Genomic DNA, 20,322 nt, shown 5'->3' with positions numbered 1-20,322 from the left:
CAACCAGCAGAGTTCCCAGGGAAAATATGCCAGCAATTTGTCTTTTATAATCTTGTACATAAGCACGAGGGAGGAGGTTTCAGACAGTGACCCTCTGTTCTGGCTTAGTTCGGTCTGGCAGGGCAAGGAAAGATAAAATTGACTTTTTTTTGGTTGGTTTTTTTGATGTGGGAGTTCCTCCAGGTTGTAAATGCTGCGTGTTGGGATGTGAAACCTGCCTGGTGGAGCAGGCGAGGGGAAGGGATGGGGAGTGCAGGGCTTGGTTCTGTCTTGTGGCTGCTGTGATCTTCAGGAAGGGGAAGGGGTGGCTGGGTCCTCCCTGGTGCTCTTGGGGCTGAATTAACTCTGTGTTCCCAGCAGGAAGGCTGGGCCTGCGTCCACCCACCTTTCCCTGGGCAGCAGCTGATGGGAAAAATGCAGCCTGGTGTTTGTACAATGGGTGATTGTCCCAGAAAAACCCGTGGGGGCATGTGGGGATTGTGTGTGGGAATCCCTGGGCGCAGCAGCCCTGCAGGGGCCAGGCCAGGGGGGAACTGGGGGTGCTCCAGGGCTGGAACCCCTCTGCAGGGCTGGGAGAGATGGGAATGCTCATCTGGGGAAGGGAGAGCTGGGAATGCTCATCTGGATCCAGGGAAGGGTCCAGGGAGAGCTGGGAATGCTCATCTGGAGAGGGGAAATTCCAGAGAGAGCTGGGAATGCTCACCTGGATCCAGAGAGAGCTGGGAATGCTCATCTGGAGAGGGGAAATTCCAGAGAGAGCTGGGAATGCTCAGCTGGGGAAGGGAAGGATCCAAGGAGAGCTCAGAGCCCCTTGCAGGGCCCGAAGGGGCTCCAGGAGAGCTGGAGAGGGATTTGGACAAGGAATGGAGGGACAGGACACAGGGAATGGCTCCCACTGCCAGAGGGCAGGGATGGATGGATGTTGAGCAGGAATTTTTCCCTGTGAGGGTGGGATGGAATTCCCAGGGAGCTGTGGCTCCCCTGGATCCCTGGCAGTGCCCAAGGCCAGGCTGGAGCCCCCTGGGACACTGGGAGGTGTCCCTGCCATGGCAGAGGGTGGCACTGGGTGGGATTTAAATCCCCTCCCAACCCAAAACCACTCCACTCATTCACATTCAGCTTTGGCCATGAACATTATCCAGATTTTTCTATTAGAATGTGAATGGAATTTTTACTTCTGGGCCAGGTCTGGGGTGTTTAAGGTGTCTGAGCCACACAGCCAGCTCACCAGCCAGCTTTAAAATCCTGATTTGCAGCCCCTTTGTGGGGAGGGAGAGGAAGGTGGGTGTGGAAGCAGCTCTTAGGAGCAGAAATCCACTAAAATTCCCGTGATCCTGTGTGGGATCTCAGCACCTCAGGACTGATGTGCAGAGTGACCGAGACCACCCTTGGGGGGCTCGGGGGTCCTGGGATGTTGCCAGAAGTGTCTGGTGGCTGGACTTTGATCCTGCACGGGAGACGACACCTGTATGAGGATGGGAGGATCTCACTGGGATAAATGGTGAAGGGATGGGTTAATTAGAGTGTGAAACACAGGGTTTAGGATTTCTGTACAGGGGGGTCTGGAGAAGTAAGATGGAGGAATTGGGGCGTGTCCTGTTCTTCTTCTTCTTCTTCTTGGCCTCCATCTTCTGTGGTGATGGTGGCACTTTGGGATTGGTTCTTACTAAAAGTGCACTGGTCAATAAGGGTGAAAGGTATTGGGGAAAATTGATAAATATTGTATCCGTAATTTTGAGTATAAAGATAAGTGACCGCCCCGGGGGCTCTCAGTGTGCCCATGGCTGGCTGCTGTGCAGACCTCTGTTGGGCCGAGAGAAAATCTTTTAGATAAACAATTAATGAACACCGAGACCGAGAAAAGATCAGAAGTCTCTTCTCGTCCTTTGGAGCGCGGGCTGTCCAAGGCCACCCTGGGCCTTTCCAGGTCACCCAAACAGCCGAGAAACCGACAATCCTGTGGAAACCATGGATTCAGAGCATTGTCCATGAGTGTGTGGCCCCAGGGAGCAAACCCTGCCTGGGCTCAGGGATCCTGCAGGGATGCCCATCCCCAGGCTGCTGCTGCTGGGATGTTTGTAGCCACAATATTGTGAGGAAAGCTCTGATCTGGGAGAGAGTTTGTGGTGGTGAAAGCCCCAGGCTGTGCTGGAGCCCTGCCAGGAGGCAGAGCCCCTCACTCCATGGGAATGGGAGGCACTCCATGGGAATTTCCTGGCAGAAGAGCTCTGGTTTTTATTTATTTATTTTTATTTATTTCATTTCCAGTCCAGAGCTCCTCAAACCCAAACCTTGGGAAGTTTCATGAATTCTCCTCTGAAAATATTTGGCTGGTTTTTTTTGATTTCTTTAAAACAAATGTTTGTTCACCAATGGATTTCCTTAGGGATACATAAATGTGGGAACTTTGTGTTTGGGGAGATTTCATTGCTGAAATTTTGGATTTCATTGCCACATTTAGGATGTGATCTATTCTTAAATCAGTATTTTAAATAAATCAGGGGGTCTGGGTTTGATCTGCTCTGACTTTGCTGACAATTCCTTGAACCACATCAAAGCATTTCACTGATTTTATGTCTTTTTACTTGGTTTGGAAGGAAATTCCATCTAAACTTTCTCACCTGGCCCCAGGGAGGGCTCTGCTTTGCCCAGTGAATCTGCAGCAAGTCCCAGGGAAAAGGCACTCCAGCACTTAATCCTCTTCCCCCTGGAAATCCCATCAGCATCCAGCTTAACTTTGTCTTTGGGAGGGATTAAATTCACACAGAATCCCAAGTTTTGGCGCTAAAATTGGTTCTTGACTGGGGAGAGCCTTTGGCAGCAAACAAGTGTGATTTGGTTTGGGAAGGAGTGGTTTGGTGTGGGAAGGGGTGGGTTTCATTACAGCATCCCATTTCTGATGTGTTCTGAGGCTGGAGTTATCCTGAGACAGACTGAAAAATGAGAATTACAGAAGTTGCGTCAAGCTAGATGTAAGTTAGAAGTAAGAAGGAAATACTTCACAGAAAGAGTGGTCACATACTGGAATCATTTACCCAGTGAGGTGGTAGAGGCATCATCCCTTGAAGAATTCAAAAAAAGACTGGATGTGGCACTTGCTGCCATGATCTAGTTGAACAGTTAGAACATCGGCTGGACTTGATGATCTTAGAGGTCTCTTCCAGTCTTGAAAATTCTGTGATTCTGTGATTCTGTGAAGTGATGTGCCTGAGGTGCTGGTGGCTCTGTGGGCAGGTTTTTGGCCAGGTGGGAATGCTCAGCTGCCCAGGTGTCCCAGGCCTGTCTGGAAGGTGAAACCCCTTTTGTTGTCTGTTAGTGATGCTTCTCCATGATAAACCCTGGGCATTGGTACATGATGCCCTTTCCCAGTGGATCCCATCCCCAGGGTGACTCCATCCCTTTGTTCCTTTTCCCAAACCCTGCCCTGCCTTTGGAGAGCCCATTCCCAGAGCTGATTCCCTCATGGTTCTGATTTGTCCCTTTTTCTCCCCATTTTTCAGCCATCTACAACTATGAGGCCGTGCAGGACGTGGAGCTGTCCCTGCAGGTAGGGGACACTGTTCACATCCTGGAGATGTACGAAGGTAGGTGCAGCTCACGGGGGCTTTGAGAGGAAAATAGGGACAAATCAAGATGATTTTTCAAATTTTAGATTGTATTTTCAACTCCTGTTATACCCCAAAGCACGGATTTGGTGTGTAGTGGCTGCTGTTGCCTCTTAATTTTTAAAATAGTGTTAAAATGCAGAAATGCAGAGGGTTTCTCATCTCTGTGCTGTTCCAGGCAGAGTTTATCAAGGTCAGGTTTCACCAGCATCTCAAGGCAGCACTAAAAGGGTCAGAAACATTTAATTCTGGCTGTTCACTGCTGGTTTCACCTCTTTGCTTTGGCTCCTCTTTGGGCCAGGCCAGGCATCTGTGCTCATGGTCCTGCTGGAAAATAAGAATAATAATTTTAAAAAAACGCCTTAGTTTTTAACCTGAGTGAGTTCTTGATCTGAGTGGATGGTAGAAAAGGAGAGGGAAGGGCTGATTAGTTCATAGTTCATGTTGTTTGGAGTTGTAATATCACAAACTGGCATTAAATGTTGTTAAAATGCTCCAGTTGTGGAGCTTCCATGCCCTTTTTAGGCTGTTTCTCCTCGTCCTTCACTGGGACGTTTTTCATACCTTAATGTAAACCACAGAGTAAACAAAATTCTTAATTTAAAGATTAAAATGACTCTTGAGTGTTTCAACTCTCCCTATCAAATTTGACTCTTTGACAACGATTTCAACATTGAGACTGGAACAGAGCCATTCAGTCATTTTAAGGAATGCTCTGGTCACTGCTTCCCTCTCCAAAACTCAAAGGTAAAATAGAAATCCAATTATTTTCAACAAGCAGCATTGATTTGAATGAAGATTCTGTGCTCAGGATCAGCACTGAGAACGGGGAGCTGCTCCTTTTTCATTTGTTCTTGGCCCTTTGTTCCCTTTCCATGCTGAGACCTGGGAGCAGCTCCCAGGCCTGGCAGATTCTGTCGTGGTTTTACCCCCTGTGGGGGAGAGGGGAAAAAGGGAAATACCCCATGGAAATCACTGATTTATGACATGGTTCTGCAAAAAGACACAGAAAAGGGGGAGGAGGACTCCCTCAGGAAGAGTCTTGGACTTGCCAAAATTTGGGAGATTTACTTCTTTCTCCCTATTTTTAATTTTTTTTTATCATTGTTTTGCCCCTGTTTCTTGTAATCAGTTCAACAGAGACAGGAACAAGGAATGGATACATAAATGACACCTTTTTTTTGGCCTGAAATCTCCCAGTTTGGAGCTTTGTCAGGAGAAAATTGCCTGTGAATAGTTTGGGAGAGACGTGAATGTTTTCATGTGTGGAGGGGAAAGTGATGGCTCCCAGACGCTGAGCCATCAGTGGGGAGCAGGAATCTGTGGCTGAGGCACCTCAGGGCACCAAAAATTCCCTTTTGTCAGCAAGAGCAGCCAGAAATCCAGGCCAGACAGTTGGGAGTGTACAGGAGGAGATGCAGAGATGGTGACTCTGCTCTAATTTCCCATAAATTCACCTCAAACCCTCCCCATTCTGATATTCTGCCTGCCTGGGAGGAGCCTCTTATTCTTCCCGAATCTCTTTTTTTGGGATATCAGCTCTCAGCTGTGTTCCCAGCTCTCTGGGGGTCTGCTTTGGAGGATAAACTGTTCTCACAAGAGGCTTTTTCTGCTCCTTTTCATGCTAATGCTGCCTGCTCACCACTGGAGCTGATAAAAACTGGTTTTGTTCCTCTAATCACTGCTCTTATCTGGACACACAAGCCTCGAGTGAGGAAAAGTTTCCATGGAACCAGGGCGGGGGCTCTGTGGGAGGAAAGGCTGGAGATGCCCTGTGGAGGCATTTGTGGGGCTGGGAGATTCCCCATGAAGTCATTTTTTGGAGGGTTGGGACGTGCCCTGTGGTGTAATTTTTTGGGGCTGGAGATGCCCTGTGGAGTCATTTTTTGGGGCTGAAGATGCCCTATGAAATAATGAAATATGGGAAATAATTTTGGGGGGTTGGAGTAAACCCTGTGAAATCACTTTTGGGGGTTGGGAGATACCCTATAAAATAATTCTCTGGGGTGGGAGCAGGAAGCCCCATGAAGGCTTTTTGGGGCTGGGAGATTCCCCATGAAGGCATTTTTGGGGCTGGAAGATGCCCCATGAAGTCATTTTTTGGAGGGTTGGGACGTGCCCTGTGGAGTAATTTTTTAGGGTGGGAGATGCCCTGTGGAGTCATTTTTTGGGGCTGGAGAAGCCCTGTGAAATAATAAATAATGGGAAATAATTTTGGGGGGTTGGAGTAAACCCTGTGAAATCACTTTTGGGGGTTGAGAGATGCCCTATAAAATAATTCTTTAGGGCGGGAGGAGGAAGCCCCATGAAGGCATTTTTGGGGCTGGGAAATTCCCCAGGCAGTTCTTTTTTGGGGGCTGAAGATGCCCTGTGAAATAATGAAATATGTGAATATGGGAAATATGAGAAATAATTTTGGGGGGTTGGAGTAAACTCTGTGAAATCACTTTTGGGGGTTGAGAGATGCTCTATAAAATAATTCTTTGGGGTGGGAGGAGGAAGCCCCATGAAGGCAGTTTTGGGGCTGGGAAATTCCCCAGGTAGTTCTTTTTTGGGGTGGAAGATGGCCTGTGGAGGCATTTTTGAAGCTGGGAGATTCCCCATGAAGTCATTTTTTGGGAGGTTGGGACATGCCCTTAAAAATGCTGTGATTTTTTGGGGCTGGAGATGCCCTGTGAAACACTTTTTGGGGATTGGAGCAAAGCCTGTGAAATCATTTTTGGGGGTTGAGAGATGCCCTATAAAATAATTCTTTGGGGCTTGGAGGAGGAAGCCCTGTGAAGGCATTTTTTGGGAGATTCCCTGAGTAGTTATTTTTGGGGGTTGGGAGATGCCCTGTGGAGTCATTTTTGGGGTTGGAGATGCCCTGTGGAGTTGTTTTTGGGGTGGGAGATGCCCTGTGGAGTCGTTTTTGGGGTGGGGACATGCCCTGTGGAGTTATTTTTGGGGTGGGACATGCCCTGTGGAATCATTTTTGGGGTGGGAGATGCCCTATGGAATCATTTTTGAGGTGGAAGATGCCCTATGGATGGAATCATTTTTGGGGTGGGAGATGCCCTATGGAATCATTTTTGAGGTGGAAGATGCCCTATGGATGGAATCATTTTTGGGGTGGGAGATGCCCTATGGAATCATTTTTGAGGTGGAAGATGCCCTATGGATGGAATCATTTTTGGGGTGGGAGGTGCCCTCTGGAATCATTTTTGGGGTGGGAGATGCCCTGTGGATGGAATCATTTTTGGGGTGGGAGATGCCCTATGGAATCATTTTTGGGGTGGGAGATGCCCTATGGATGGAATCATTTTTGGGGTGGGAGATGCCCTATGGAATCATTTTTGGGGTGGGAGATGCCCTGTGGAATCATTTTTGGGGTGGGAGATGCCCTGTGGAGTCGTTTTTGGGGTGGGAGATGCCCTGTGGAGTCATTTTTGGGGTGGGAGATGCCCTGTGGATGGAATCATTTTTGGGGTGGGAGATGCCCTGTGGAGTCATTTTTGGGTCACCTTCCCTTGCCCACAGCTGAGGGCATTCCCAGGCTGTCAGTGCCATCCCTTAGGGGTTCAGGGGGGTTTGGGGGCTGTGCAGAGGCTCTGGGTGCAGCAGCAGCCCCTGGGTGTTGTCACTGTCCCTGCCCATCCCACCATGGCCCCAGGGCTGCTGCTCCCTGGTGTTCCAGAACATTCCTGCATTTCCTGCTGTTGGCAGTGCCTTCCTCAGCCTCCTGGAGTTCTCTGTGCTCTGGGGTTGTGGCTCTGCAGGGATCCAGGTGGATCCATCCCAGCTGGGCTCTGGTGTTTGCAGTGAGTGTCATCTGCTCCCAGACACAGCCCTGAGAGAGCTGAGCTGCTCTGGGGCTCAGGCCCAGGCAATAAAGGGGATTTTGGGTGCATTTTGGGGCAGCTCTGGGCTCTCAAACCTCTCCTGAGGAGGCTCCCACCCTGCAGTCAGGTGCTGCTCCTGCGCTGCCTCACAGTGCCAGGAAACTTCCTGAAATTGCAAAATCCCTGCTTGATTGTGGTGCAGCTGCAAGGGCTGGAATCACAAAATATCCTGAGTGGAAGGGACCCACAGGGATCATCCAGTCCAACCCCTGGCCCTGCACAGACCCCCCAAAATCCCACCCAGACTGGGGCTGAGGCTCTGAACGTGCCTGGCCTCTTGCTCTCCAAGCCCCAGTTTCCAAGTTAGGCTGATGCAGTTGGGGTGGGTGGTGAGGGCTCCTGGGAAGATTTGGGTGTGATAACGGAGGGGGTGATAAAACAGGGAATGATAACACAGTGGGGATAAAACAGGGGGGATCACACAGGGGGTGATAACACAGGGAATGATAACACAGTGGGGATAAAACAGGGGGGATCACACAGGGGGTGATAACACAGGGAATGATAACACAGTGGGGATAAAACAGGGGGGATCACACAGGAGGTGATAACACAATGGGGATAAAACAGGGGGGATCACACAGGAGGTGATAACACAGGGAATGATAACAGTGGGGATAAAACAGGGGGGATCACACAGGGGGTGATAACACAGGGATGGATCACACGGGGAGTGATAACACAGAAGGGATCACACAGGGAGTGATAACACAGGAGGGATCACACAGGGAGTGATAACAGAAAGGATCACACAGGGAGTGATAACAGAAAGGATCACACAGGGAGTGATAACACAGAAGGGATCACACAGGGAATGATAACACAGGAGGGATCACACAGGGAGTGATAACACAGAAGGGATCACACAAAGGAGATCACGCAGGCAGTGATAACACAGAAAGGATCACACAGGAGGTGATAACACAGGGGTGGATCACACAGGGAATGATAACACAGGAGGGATCACACATGGAATGATAACACAGGAGGGATCACACATGGAGTGATAACACAGAAGGGATCACACATGGAGTGATAACACAGAAGGGATCACACAAAGGAGATCACACAGGCAGTGATAACACAGAAGGGATCAAACATGGAGTGATAACACAGAAGGGATCACACAGGCAGTGATAACACAGGGGTGGATCACACAGGGAATGATAACACAGGAGGGATCACACAGGGAGTGATAACACAGAAAGGATCACACAAAGGGGATCACACAGGCAGTGATAACACAGGGGTGGATCACACAGGGAATAATAACACAGGAGGGATCACACAGGGAGTGATAACACAGAAAGGATCACACAAAGGGGATCACAGGCAGTGATAACAGGAGGGATCACACAGGCAGTGATAACACAGGAGGGATCACACAGGGAGTGATAACACAGAAAGGATCACACAAACGGGATCACACAGGCAGTGATAACACAGAAGGGATCACACAGGGAATGATAACACAGGAGGGATCACACAGGGGTTGATAACAGAGAAGGGATCACACAGGGAGTGATAACACAAGGGGAATCACACAGTGGGGATCACGCAGGCAGTGATAACACAGAAGGGATCACACAGGGGTTGATAACAGAGAAGGGATCACACAGGGGTTGATAACACAGGAAGGATCACACAGTGGGGATCACACACAGCAGGGATAACAAGGCAGGGAATAACAGAAGGGGATGACCCAGGGAAATGGATTCATTTTTCTGACCTGCAGCTCCCCTGTGCCAGGGATTCGTCAGGGGGTGACATCCCTGGAAATTCAGCTCCAGCTTGGATAAGGGACATAGGGAAGGGGGTCAGAGGGAAACCACAGGCTGAGCAGTGTGACTGAAGGTTCCAGATATTTCCAGTACAAGCTGTCCATGGAGTCATTGAATGCTTTGGCTTGGAAGGGACGTTAAAATCATTCAGTCCCACCCCCTGCCATCTCCCACTCTCCCAGATTGTTCCATCCTGGCCTTGGGCCCTTCCAGGGATGCAAACACTTGCAGGGATGTTTCTGTGTGCCCGTAACAATCTGGGTAGGACACCTGAGAGCTCTCAGATCTCTTTTCTTGGATCCCTTTTCCTTTTACACACACAGAGCCAAACCCACTGCGGGTCCCAGGGCTGTTAGTTCAGGTCCCACACTGCAGAACAAGGTTTTGTTTTCCCCTCGTGTCCCTGCCTGCAGAAGGGCAGGAGCTCTGGACAAGATTTCTCCTTCCCCTGACAAGAAGACACTCAGTGCACGTTCCTCCTGCCTGCCAGGGGTTCAGCACTGTGCACGTGCTGCACAATGCAGGAAAAGCAGGGACTGGAAAAGGAGCCTCGCTGCCTCCAGGACTTTGGAGGCTGCTGCAGTGCAGGGAGTCTGTCCTTGAGCAGGGAGCTGGGAGGGCGCTTTGCTGTTGAAGGGAACCTCTCCCAATCTGCAGGATTGATCATGATTGTTGTTAGCTGTAGGATTTCAGGGGAGCTGTGGGTGGAAGGAATGTGTGCTCACATACCGTGACCCCTGGCAGGTTCTGTTCTGCTGAAAAGAAGTTTACCTTGAATTTGTTCCTGCTTTTGGTCAGCCCTGGGGAGGGTGAAGCAATGCCCTGAGTGCTGTGGGACAGGACAGGCCCCCAGGAGGAGGAACAGGGACCTTGTGGTCCCACATGTGACCTGGCCTTGCATCACAGGGGAGAGCTCGATCATCCTGGGGTGTTGTCCTTAGATTTTTCTTTTCCATACTGCATCAAATCCACTTAGTGAAGGGTAAAGTTGAGGACTTGATCAACTAAAAAAACCCAACAAAACAACAACCCCAAACTTTTAGTAATTTCTTTGCAAGTCTGCTGGTTTTTTTTTTGTTTTCACTCAGATTTCTGTCTGAGTGTTGGAGCAGCTGAAATTTTTCATGTCATCATCAACTGCAAAACCTTTCTCCATTTTTAGCCCATCTCTGCTTGGGGAAAACACTCAAACACTTAAACAGTCTCATTCCTCTGAGGATTTAAGCAGATTTTGGGTTTCTTTTTAAGAAGAAATCATGTAATTAATTGACCACTGCCCAAAGACTGATGTTCCTGTTAGTGAGGGATAAAGTTATTGAAGGTGGGAGCAGAATTCCGACACAAGTTGCATGAGGTGCTTGCAGAAACAGCTTTGCACAATCTGGCCCAATGTGCTTTTATGCAATGATTGCAAAATATTTTACAGGAATGGGGGGAAGGCCAGGGGGCCCTTTGAAACAGGAGGAAGTTGTGTTGTCAAAGGGCTGAATGTGTTAAATGGGATTGAAATCCCTCCTGGTAAATGCCATGAGCTCTGTCTCCCACCCTGAGTAATTTGTGCTTTCCCCTTCAATTAATGACAACTTAGATAAAAATAGAACCTAAATCTTCTCATCCCTAATCCAGGACCTCATCCATGGCTCCATGAGCAATGGATAATCTTGTTTTCTTCCTGTGGAAAGAAATGGAATTTCTTCTTTCCTCCTAATTTATTACTGGAATATTGGAAGTTTTGAGGTGGAGGTACCTACTGATTGCTGGAGAAAGGGCACAAAGCTGCATTTCAGAAAATAAATAAATAGAAATACAACCACATGCATATAAAAATACTCTAAAAAACCTGAATTAAATCATTCTAAGCTCTAATTTATGGTTGAGGAGTGTCAGATCCATGGTTCTTTATGGAACTTTCTTTGATAAATATAGGAATATTGGAGGGACCAACAATAAAACCACAAAAAAATAAAATCCACCAAAAAAAATTTAAAACCGAACCCAGAGAAACCAGTCTCCCCTCCTCTCTTCTTTGCCTGATTATTCCCTTAAACCCCTTTGCCTTCTTGATGCTGCCACTCAGCTGGACATAATCTCCTTGGATGGGCTTTAGTGTCCCTCCCAAGCCAAGCCAAGCCATTCCATGGAAATCCTGGGTAAAACCCAGGTGCCAAAGAGAGGAGAAATGTTCTCTCAGAGACATCTGCTCCTGAGGCCTGGGCAGCACAATTGTTGCTTCTGTCTTACAATTTTTAGATCTTATCAAGGTAGGATTGATAAACAGGATTTGTGTCAGGGCAGGGAGCTCAGCTCCTATAAACAGAGCCGTCTTCCCAGGAGTGGATCCCAAATTGGTGTTGTAGAGAGGTGGTGAGAATCACAATTTGTATTTAATTGCTGTCAACAGGAACTAATGAAATACAAATATCTGTGTTTGCTTTGCCAGGCTGGTACCGAGGATACACACTCCGCAATAAATCCAAGAAGGTACGACCTCACTTTTGAGTGGCTCCCATTTTAATTTCACACCTTGCCAGACCCCATCTGGTGCTGAAAACTCCTGTGTTTCTTGTCTTAACCTCAGGCAGGACTCCTGTCCTTAGTGACAGAAATCAATGACCTTGAGCTGAAGGTTCAGAGCCATGTGTTGGGAATTCCTCCATTGGAAGCATGAGGAATGCAGTTGGAACTTCCAAAATTACCTGTTCCCATCTCCATACAGGAGATTATTGCTTTATCATGATGCTCTGGGACCTGTGCACATCCAGCATTAGTTATGTTTAATGGGAACATCAGACTTTTGACTGGAAAATATTCCAGAAATTACACATCCCTGGCTCTCAGCCAAGCTGCTGGAGCTTGGGCTGGAAGCTGCCTGGAAGTCCAGGTTCCCCCAGGAACGCTGGCACCTCTCCTGTGGTAACATCCCCCACAGCTTCTGCTTTTAGGAATAAAGAGGGGAGAAAAGGGAACAGAAAAGGATTCCAGCATTTCCAGAAGGTTTCTCTGCAACAACAAAAATTTGGGAATTTCCGCAGGTGCTGGTGGTGGGATCTTTTCTAGGGAGCACAGGGTAGCCTGACTCCAGGAATATTTCATGGCAGTGACTGATAATTTTCAGGAATTTCCAGCATTTTCTGCAGGAAGATGAGGGTCATTGGTGTAAAACAAGGAATCAGCGTCTCTGAGTTGCCAGTGTGGAACCTGCTGCTCCTCCCTGTCCTTTTTTACTGGCATACCGGGACATTTCTTACTCCTTTCCCCTGTTTTTTGTTAAATATCTTTCTGTCACATCCTATCCCACAGTAGGATTGATTTATTTCGTTTCTCTCTTTATTTTTAGGGCATTTTCCCAGAAACTTACATCCATTTGAAAGAGGCCATCGTGAAGGACCGGGGGTAGGTTGGCACTTCTTTGGCAGCAAAACCCAGGGAATTTCATTCCCTTTAAACCTCAAAAGAACCAATTTATACAGTTGTGGCTGTCACAAAACCAGGGTGTATCTCCTGAGCTGGACTAGCAATGCATAATTCCATTTTTCGGAGCACTGACAAAGCAGAGCAGTGGGGAGTAGGGGCAGCAGGAGATGATTTGCAGGGTTAAGGAAGCTCTGCTGGACAAGTCAGTATGGGGAGGGTCAGTCCGGCTCCATCCAGCTCCCCTGGGGACTCCTGGAAGCCATAGCAGACTCCTGCTGGCAGCCAGGGCCCAGCAGGAGCGTGGATTCCTTCCTGTCTTGGAAAACACTGGAGGAAATGACTCCTCCTTGGATTCCTTGAGCTGTATCTGTGCTCGTAAAGTGAGAGCAAAACAGCGGCTGCAAAGGAAGGAACTTTATAAAACACTTCTTTTCAACTCTTATTTTCAAGTAACTGTTACCATTGCGTGTGGGGATTCTTCCAAATTTAATTTCTGTCTCTTTATCCTGGGTTTGGAACAAATCCACGGGGAATAACAGGAGTGAAAGAAGCTTGAAGCATTTTGCATTAAAAATGGATGATGAATGTGGATGTGTGTGTGTTGAGAACAGCTTAAGGGTCTTGACATCATGTGTGAGTGAATTGTGTGAACATCAACTCCTCTGGAACTTCCATTTTTACATTTCTCAAAAAAGGGTGTTTTCCATTAAGTTCAAGCCCTGAGTGTGAAAGCTCTCTCTGATGTCTCCCTTCTCCCCAGGCAGCACGAGACGGTGATTCCCAGTGAGCTGCCCCTCGGCCAGGAGCTGACGGCCACGCTGCGGGAGTGGGCAGTGATCTGGCACAGGCTGTACGTGGTGAGTGCTGGGGCTGTGAGGGGAGATCAGCCTGGGAATCGGGGCTGTGAGGGGAGCTCAGCCTGGGGCTGGGGCTGTGAAGGGAGCTCAGCCTGGGAATGGTGGCTATGGGGGGAGTGGGCAGTGACCTGGCACAGGCTGTACGTGGTGAGTGCTGGGGCTGTGAGGGGAGATCAGCCTGGGGGGAGTGGGCAGTGATCTGGCACAGGCTGTACGTGGTGAGTGCTGGGGCTGTGAGGGGAGCTCAGCCTGGGAATCGGGGCTGTGAGGGGAGCTCAGCCTGGGCCTGGTGACTGTGAGGGGAGATCAGCCTGGGCCTGGGGCTGTGAAGGGAGCTCAGCCTGGGAATGGTGGCTGTGAGGGGAGCTCAGCCTCTGAGGGGAGCTCACCTGGGCTGGGGCCTTGGGGGGAGCTCAGCCTGTGAGGGGAGCTCAGCCTGGGGCTGGGGCTGTGAGGGGAGATCAGCCTGGGAATGGTGGCTATGAGGGGAGATCAGCCTGAGGCTGGGGCTGTGAGGGGAGCTCAGCCTGGGGCTGGGGCTGTGAAGGGAGCTTGGACTGTGAGGGGAGCTCAGCCTAGGAATGGTGGCTGTGAGGGGAGCTCAATCTGGGAATGGTGGCTGTGAGAGGAGCTCAGCCTGGGAATGGTGGCTGTGAGGGGAGCTCAGCCTGGGAATGGTGGGTGTGAGGGGAGCTCAATCTGGGAATGGTGGGTGTGAGGGGAGCTCAATCTGGGAATGGTGGCTGTGAGGGGAGCTCAGCCTGGGAATGGTGGCTGTGAGGGGAGCTCAGCCTGGGAATGGTGGGTGTGAGGGGAGCTCAATCTGGGAATGGTGGCTGTGAGGGGAGCTCAGCCTGGGAATGGTGGCTGTGAGGGGAGCTCAGCCTGGGAATGGTGGGTGTGAGGGGAGCTCAGCCTGGGAATGGTGGCTGTGAGAGGAGCTCAGCCTGGGAATGGTGGCTGTGAGGGGAACTCAGCCTGGGCTCTGCAGGGAGCTCTGTGCCTCTGCCTGGGGCAGAGCTGAGTGATGGAATGGGGCCTGGGTGGCCAGAGTGTTCAGCTGTGCCATGTGACAGAGGCAGGGTGACACTGTGGGTGTCCCTGCCCTGGAGCAGCAGGGCGTGGCACAGGTCACACTGTCACCGTGTCAGGGCTGCCTGGAGGGCCCAGCTCACCTGGGAGATCCAGGCCCTGCTCTGCCTGTCCTTGCCAGCCCTGCATGAGGGCGGGAAAGCCCAGCTGGGCACAGGGCTGGAGTGTGACTCAGCTGTGGGCAGGGTGGGCTCTGCTGGGCTGGGAGGGCTGTAGGAACCCCATGGACTGGCTGATCCCCACCCAGAGCTCCCCTGGGAAACAGGGACAGGGGAAGGGGCAGAACCAGGGATGTGTCGTGGGGGGAGATGTGACAGAGCACATCATGGAATGTTCTGGGCTGGAAGGGATCACTGATCCAGCTCCTGGCCCTGCACAGACACCCCAAAATCCCACCCTGGGCATCCCTGGCAGCGCTGTCCAAACCCTCCTGGAGCTGTGGCAGCCTCGGGGCCGTGCTCATTCCCTGGGGAGCCTGGGCAGTGCCAGCACCTCTGGGGGAAGAGCCTTTCCCAAAATCCAGCCTGACCCTCCCTGGCACATTCCCAGCCATCCCTGGTCCTGTCCCTGCCCCACAGAAGGAATTCCTTGTCTGCTCCAAGGTCTCCCCTGTCTGGGGCTCTCAGCAGGGTGGGGAAGGAGCTCTCATGTCCCAAATCCCTGAGCACAGAGTCCCCTCAGCAGTGTCACAAGCTGCCACTGCAGGGATCTGAGGACTGTCCTGCAGCAGGTGCTTCTTGCTCAAAGAAATGAATCCACAGGGAGTTGCTTTATTTTAAAGACACATTAAAGAGCCAAATTAGATTTTTCTTTGAGCAGCAACGAGTTCAGCCTGCACAAAATGTGCTCCAATACTTTAATTAAGAAGAGGGAGTGAGTTGAAATGAGCTCTAATCACCCAGTGCAAGTTTTCCTATTGGAAATTTCACCCGGCCACAAATAAGTTGTGTTTGTGTGCCACGAAACCACAAGAATTTATTCCACCCTCTCAATTTAATGAGAAGCTCTACGTGATGGTATTACTGTGTGAAAAGAGAGTTTTGTTCCTGGCATTTTTTATTTCTGAATAACTTTCAGATCCCAGCCTCAGAATCTGTTTTTTTAACCAGCAGAAATCTTTCATGTTCCTGTGCTTAACCACAGTCTTAAAATAGGTTTGGAAAATGTTGTGGTTTAAAATGGATTTGAGTTTATTTTATTTTCCCTGCAGTATATATTAAAATATTTTTTTTAAAGCTAAAGGAGGAAGGAGGCATTTGAGGAGAAAAAGGAAACATGAGGGGATTTTTTATTTTGGCAGCATTTAATTTCACTTCTTTAATTTCTGTGGGTTTCATTGCAGCAGTGGCTTTATCTCCACTGCAAAATAAATACAAAAATGGGGAGAGTTTTTAATTGGTCTGCTTAATAGGAATTAGCTGTGGAGATAACTCAGGTCAAATTGAGGTCTGCTCTGAAAATTCACACGAATTGCCTTTCTTTGCAAGCTTTTTTATGTAAGAACATGGGGTGGGGGTTGTTTAATTTATGAAATAAATCTCAAATATCTTTTCTATGGTGCTAAAACCCCAAGCAGCCCCATCAGCACCTTGGTGTTCACCCAAATCACAGGCAGGATTGTTTTCATACCTTTAAATTTGAGGGAAATATGAGTAGTTTATGTCATCCCTGTTCATTGCAGAGTTGAGAATGGGGAGATAATTGCAATTAGGTTCTTTTTGTGCTGGGTGGGAGCAGGGGGGTTTGTAGCTCACCATGAACAGCTCCAGCCCCCAGGGAGCACCAGAAGCACCACTGGCTGTGGGGAGATGTGACCCAAACCCAGCTTCTGCCCTTTGGGATCTCAAACCCAGGGAATGCTCTTAATGCAAGACCAGGCACTGAGTTAGGCTTGAATTTCTCCTTTGGAGCTGAATAACCTCATCACTGTGCCAGTGACTCAAATCTGTGGCAAAAGAGTCAGAATCCTCCCAGGAGCTGCCCCACTGAGGTGGCAGAGAGAGAGAGGGAAGCCTGGGCTCCCTTTTTAAAGGGTTCAATGTCTCCCCTGACACTTTAAGAGCTTATTTACTTATTTAAGCACACACTGCCACAAACAGGGTGGGTTACCACATAGCCATGTTTAATTACAGCCTTGGAGCTTGGAGGTGCAGGAACAAGGTGTGGGGATGGGACTGATTTTGTGAGGGTGGAACCAGTGAAGGGCATGGGAAGTATTTTCATTAATTAGAGATGGGAACAGGAATGCAGGAGGGGACTCTTCACCAGGCAGGTTTTGTTCAGTGTCCTTGTTCAGTTGGGCTCCTTTAATATAATTTCTCTGTCCCTTTTATAAAAAACCTCCATCAGAGCAGTCTGGAAGTGCTGGAAATCACCAGAGATCTATTTTTAGTGGGTGAGGTTTTTTTGCAATAATGTCCCAGGGAAAGGTGAAGCCCTTAAAGACACTTAAAAGATCTTAAAGGCACTTAAACCTTGGCAGTGCCAAGTGCTGCAGAATTGACTGGGTGGCTCTGATCTTGTGGTGTCACAAAGTGCCAGGTATTTTTAGTTCAATAAAACTTGTGTGGCTCTGCAGCTGCACACATTTCAGAAGGGTTGCTGAGCTCAGGTTCCCAGGTTTTCTTTGATTAAAATTGCCCTTTTTTTTTTTGCCTCAGAACAACAAAACCACACAGTTCAGGCATGTCCAGCAGCTCACCTACAGCCTGATAGAGTGGAGATCCCAGATCCTCTCCGGGACCCTGCCCAAGGATGAACTGGCTGAGCTCAAGAAAAAAGTCACTGCCAAGATTGACTATGGCAACAGGTGAGCTCCAGACTCCACCTGCAGGGCACAGGAGGCTCCCAAACCCCAGGGAAGGCTCTTAATGCCAAGCCAGGCTCTGAATCAGGCTGAAGTTAGGTGAAATGGCAGCTTTGAGTCCCTGAGACATTGTGGCCACCCGGCAGGTGGAGATGGAGCAGTTGGTTCTTGGTGTGCCACAGATCTCTGTGCCTTGGCAGGAATTCTCCTCTCTTAATTCTGCCCAAGTCCTGGCACAGGGAGGCCTTGCCCTTGGAGCACAGGGTGTGCCTGGGTTTGGATGTGGTGGGGAAATGCTCTGCTTTCTCAGCAGTGAGGGGCAGGATTCCACAGCCACCCCAGCCCCCAGTGCTTTGCAGCCCCCAGGACTCTCAGCTGTGACCCAGGTCCAGTGAGCAAATTAAGAAGAAGCTTATGGCAAAGAATAACAATCAGCTGCAATCTGGGAGCTCTGTATGTACTCATCCACCTTTGAAACAAAGCCATTTAAGCAGGAATAAGGGAGATGTCACCTTAGGATTGACTTGCCTGACAAATTCCTTCTCTCTTCAATGGGAAAATGGGAGGGAGCAGTTTTTTGAGACAAGAAAACCAGCAGTGAGTGAGGTTATTCCAAGGAGTTGAGCACTGGCAGTCCAGGCAGTGATTTGATCTTTGCTGCTGCCACATTCTGGCTCTTTTGTGTCTCCTGGGGCTGTCCAGGATCCTGGGTCTGGACCTGGTTGTCCGAGATGACAATGGGAACATCCTGGACCCAGATGAGACCAGCACAATCTCCCTCTTCAAGGCCCATGAAACTGCATCCAAGAGGATTGATGAGAGGATCCAGGAGGAGAAGGTACCTCTGCTGTCCCTGGTTTGCCCTCTGTGCCCACTGAGTTCTTATATTCCTCTTAATGTTGAGCTCCTCTGGCAGCAGAACTGAATTCTCCTGTTTGTAGTGGAAATATAAAATTCTTTGGAATTCTTTGCAGTCCCTGCAGCAGAGTTTGGACCTCCGGGGACAGCCAATATTCAACTCCACACACACTTACAGCCTCTATGTGAACTTCAAGAACTTTGTCTGCAACATTGGGGAAGATGCAGAGTTGCTGATGAGCCTCTATGACCCTGACCTCTCCAAATTCATCAGGTAGGGCTTTTTTTTGGAAATTCTTAAGCAATGCAGTCATCAGGGTGATCATTCATAGAAGTCAGCGGGTTAGAAAGGGAGATCCAGCAGATGTTTTCCAGTTCTGTTGGTTGCTGCCCCAGTGGGGGAAAATTAATTCAAATTACTTTGGAATGAGTTTCAGAGAGATAGGAATTCCAGGCACTGTCCCTCCTAAAGCTGGGTATTTCTTTGATCCCACATTGTCTTTTTATATTCTTAATTTTCTCTGCTGTGGCTGTAAGCCTTGGTTAAGTATTTTATTAATTGTTTCCTAGTAAATCATGGATTTAAATGATGTTTGCTGTCCAGTCAGTGCCAGTTCACATCTGAAGAGTTGGGAGGATGTGAGGAGCTTTATCAGGGAGGCAGTTCTGTGTCAGGAACCCTCTGTGTCCATCACTGCAGTTATCAGGTGTGGCCATGCAGTGGGAATTGTCCAGGGAAGCAGCTGCCAGGGCTCACCCCATCCTGCCTCCATCAGTGAGTCACTTCAGAGGCATTTTGGGATAAAAGATTGGTCAAATATTCCTTAAAGATTAAAATGCTGTTGGGCTTTTGCCAAGAAAGGAGGATGTCCGGTGTTGACTTTTTAAAATTTACTTTGTCTCCCTTTCTTTGCAGTGAAAATTATCTGGTTCGTTGGGGCAGCAATGGGATGCCTAAAGAAATTGAGAAACTGAACAACCTCCAAGCAGTGTTTACTGTAAGTTCAGGGAATCCCAGAACAGGCTGGGTTGGGAGGGACCTGAATCCCACCCAGTGCCCCCCCTGCCATGGGCAGGGACAGCTCCCACTGTCCCAGGCTGCTCCAACCTGGCCTTGGGCACTTACAGGGATCCAGGGGCAGCTTCCCTGGGAATTCCATCCCAGCCCCTCCCCACCCTCACAGGGAAGGATTTCTCCCCATTATCCCATCTCTCCCTGCCCTCTGGCAGTGGGAAGCCATTCCCTGTGTCCTGGCACTGTCAGTGTGTCCATCCTGTCCATCCCCCTCATGGTCTGCCTCCAGATCCAGAAGGTCACAATTTTTACCTGTGTAGAACCCAACAAAACCCCTCCTGTGGTACTGAGCAGAGAGAGACACAATTCTCTCTCCCAGGATTTTTCCTGGGGAAGGTGCTGAGAAGCTCCGAGAAAAAGAGAAAACAATTCTTACCTCTGCTTGCTGCTCCTGTTTGGCACATGTGGAAGGTGTTATGGAGATTACCCAAAGTGATTTGGTTACTGGACACTGGTGAAGGTTGTTTTGTTTCCTTGGCCAGTTGGGTCAGAGCTGTGTCCTGGCTGTCTCAGACAGTCATGGGTTTTTCTTTAGTATCCCTTTAGGATGTAATATGGTATGGTATGGTATGGTATGGTATGGTATGGTATGGTATGGTATGGTATGGTATGGTATGGTATGGTATGGTATGGTATGGTATGGTATGGTATGGTATGGTATGGTATGGTATGGTATTGTGTTATATTGTATAGTATAGTATTGTATAGTATTGTATTGTATAGTATTGTATTGTATAGTATTGTATAGTATAGTATAGTATTGTATAGTATAGTATTGTATTGTATTGTATTATATTGTATAGTATAGTATAGTATTGTATTGTATTATATTGTATAGTATAGTATTGTATTGTATAGTATTGTATAGTATTGTATTGTAGTATAGTATTATATTGTATAGTATAGTATAGTATTGTATAGTATAGTATTGTATAGTATTGTACTGTATAGTA

The 20,322-nt window shown here is 48.8% G+C and overlaps 1 protein-coding gene across 2 annotated transcripts in view; it reads left to right on the top strand.

Annotated features, from left to right (window-relative positions):
* Nucleotides 1-20,322, top strand: part of DOCK5 (dedicator of cytokinesis 5) — a 101,151-nt gene that overhangs the window by 13,849 nt on the left and 66,980 nt on the right. For both annotated transcript variants that reach the window (XM_063175418.1, XM_063175417.1), the window contains exons 2-9: nucleotides 3,501-3,584; nucleotides 11,708-11,748; nucleotides 12,605-12,660; nucleotides 13,442-13,538; nucleotides 17,291-17,439; nucleotides 18,139-18,274; nucleotides 18,411-18,568; nucleotides 19,211-19,292. In XM_063175418.1, coding sequence (XP_063031488.1) covers nucleotides 3,501-3,584; nucleotides 11,708-11,748; nucleotides 12,605-12,660; nucleotides 13,442-13,538; nucleotides 17,291-17,439; nucleotides 18,139-18,274; nucleotides 18,411-18,568; nucleotides 19,211-19,292 — 803 coding nt within the window. The remainder of the gene's footprint in view (nucleotides 1-3,500; nucleotides 3,585-11,707; nucleotides 11,749-12,604; nucleotides 12,661-13,441; nucleotides 13,539-17,290; nucleotides 17,440-18,138; nucleotides 18,275-18,410; nucleotides 18,569-19,210; nucleotides 19,293-20,322) is intronic.

The sequence above is a fragment of the Melospiza melodia genome, chromosome 23 (assembly GCF_035770615.1).
Source record: "Melospiza melodia melodia isolate bMelMel2 chromosome 23, bMelMel2.pri, whole genome shotgun sequence".
Lineage (NCBI taxonomy): Eukaryota > Metazoa > Chordata > Aves > Passeriformes > Passerellidae > Melospiza > Melospiza melodia.
The sequence above is the reverse complement of the archived record's forward strand: the minus strand, read 5'-3'. Positions and strand labels throughout refer to the sequence as shown.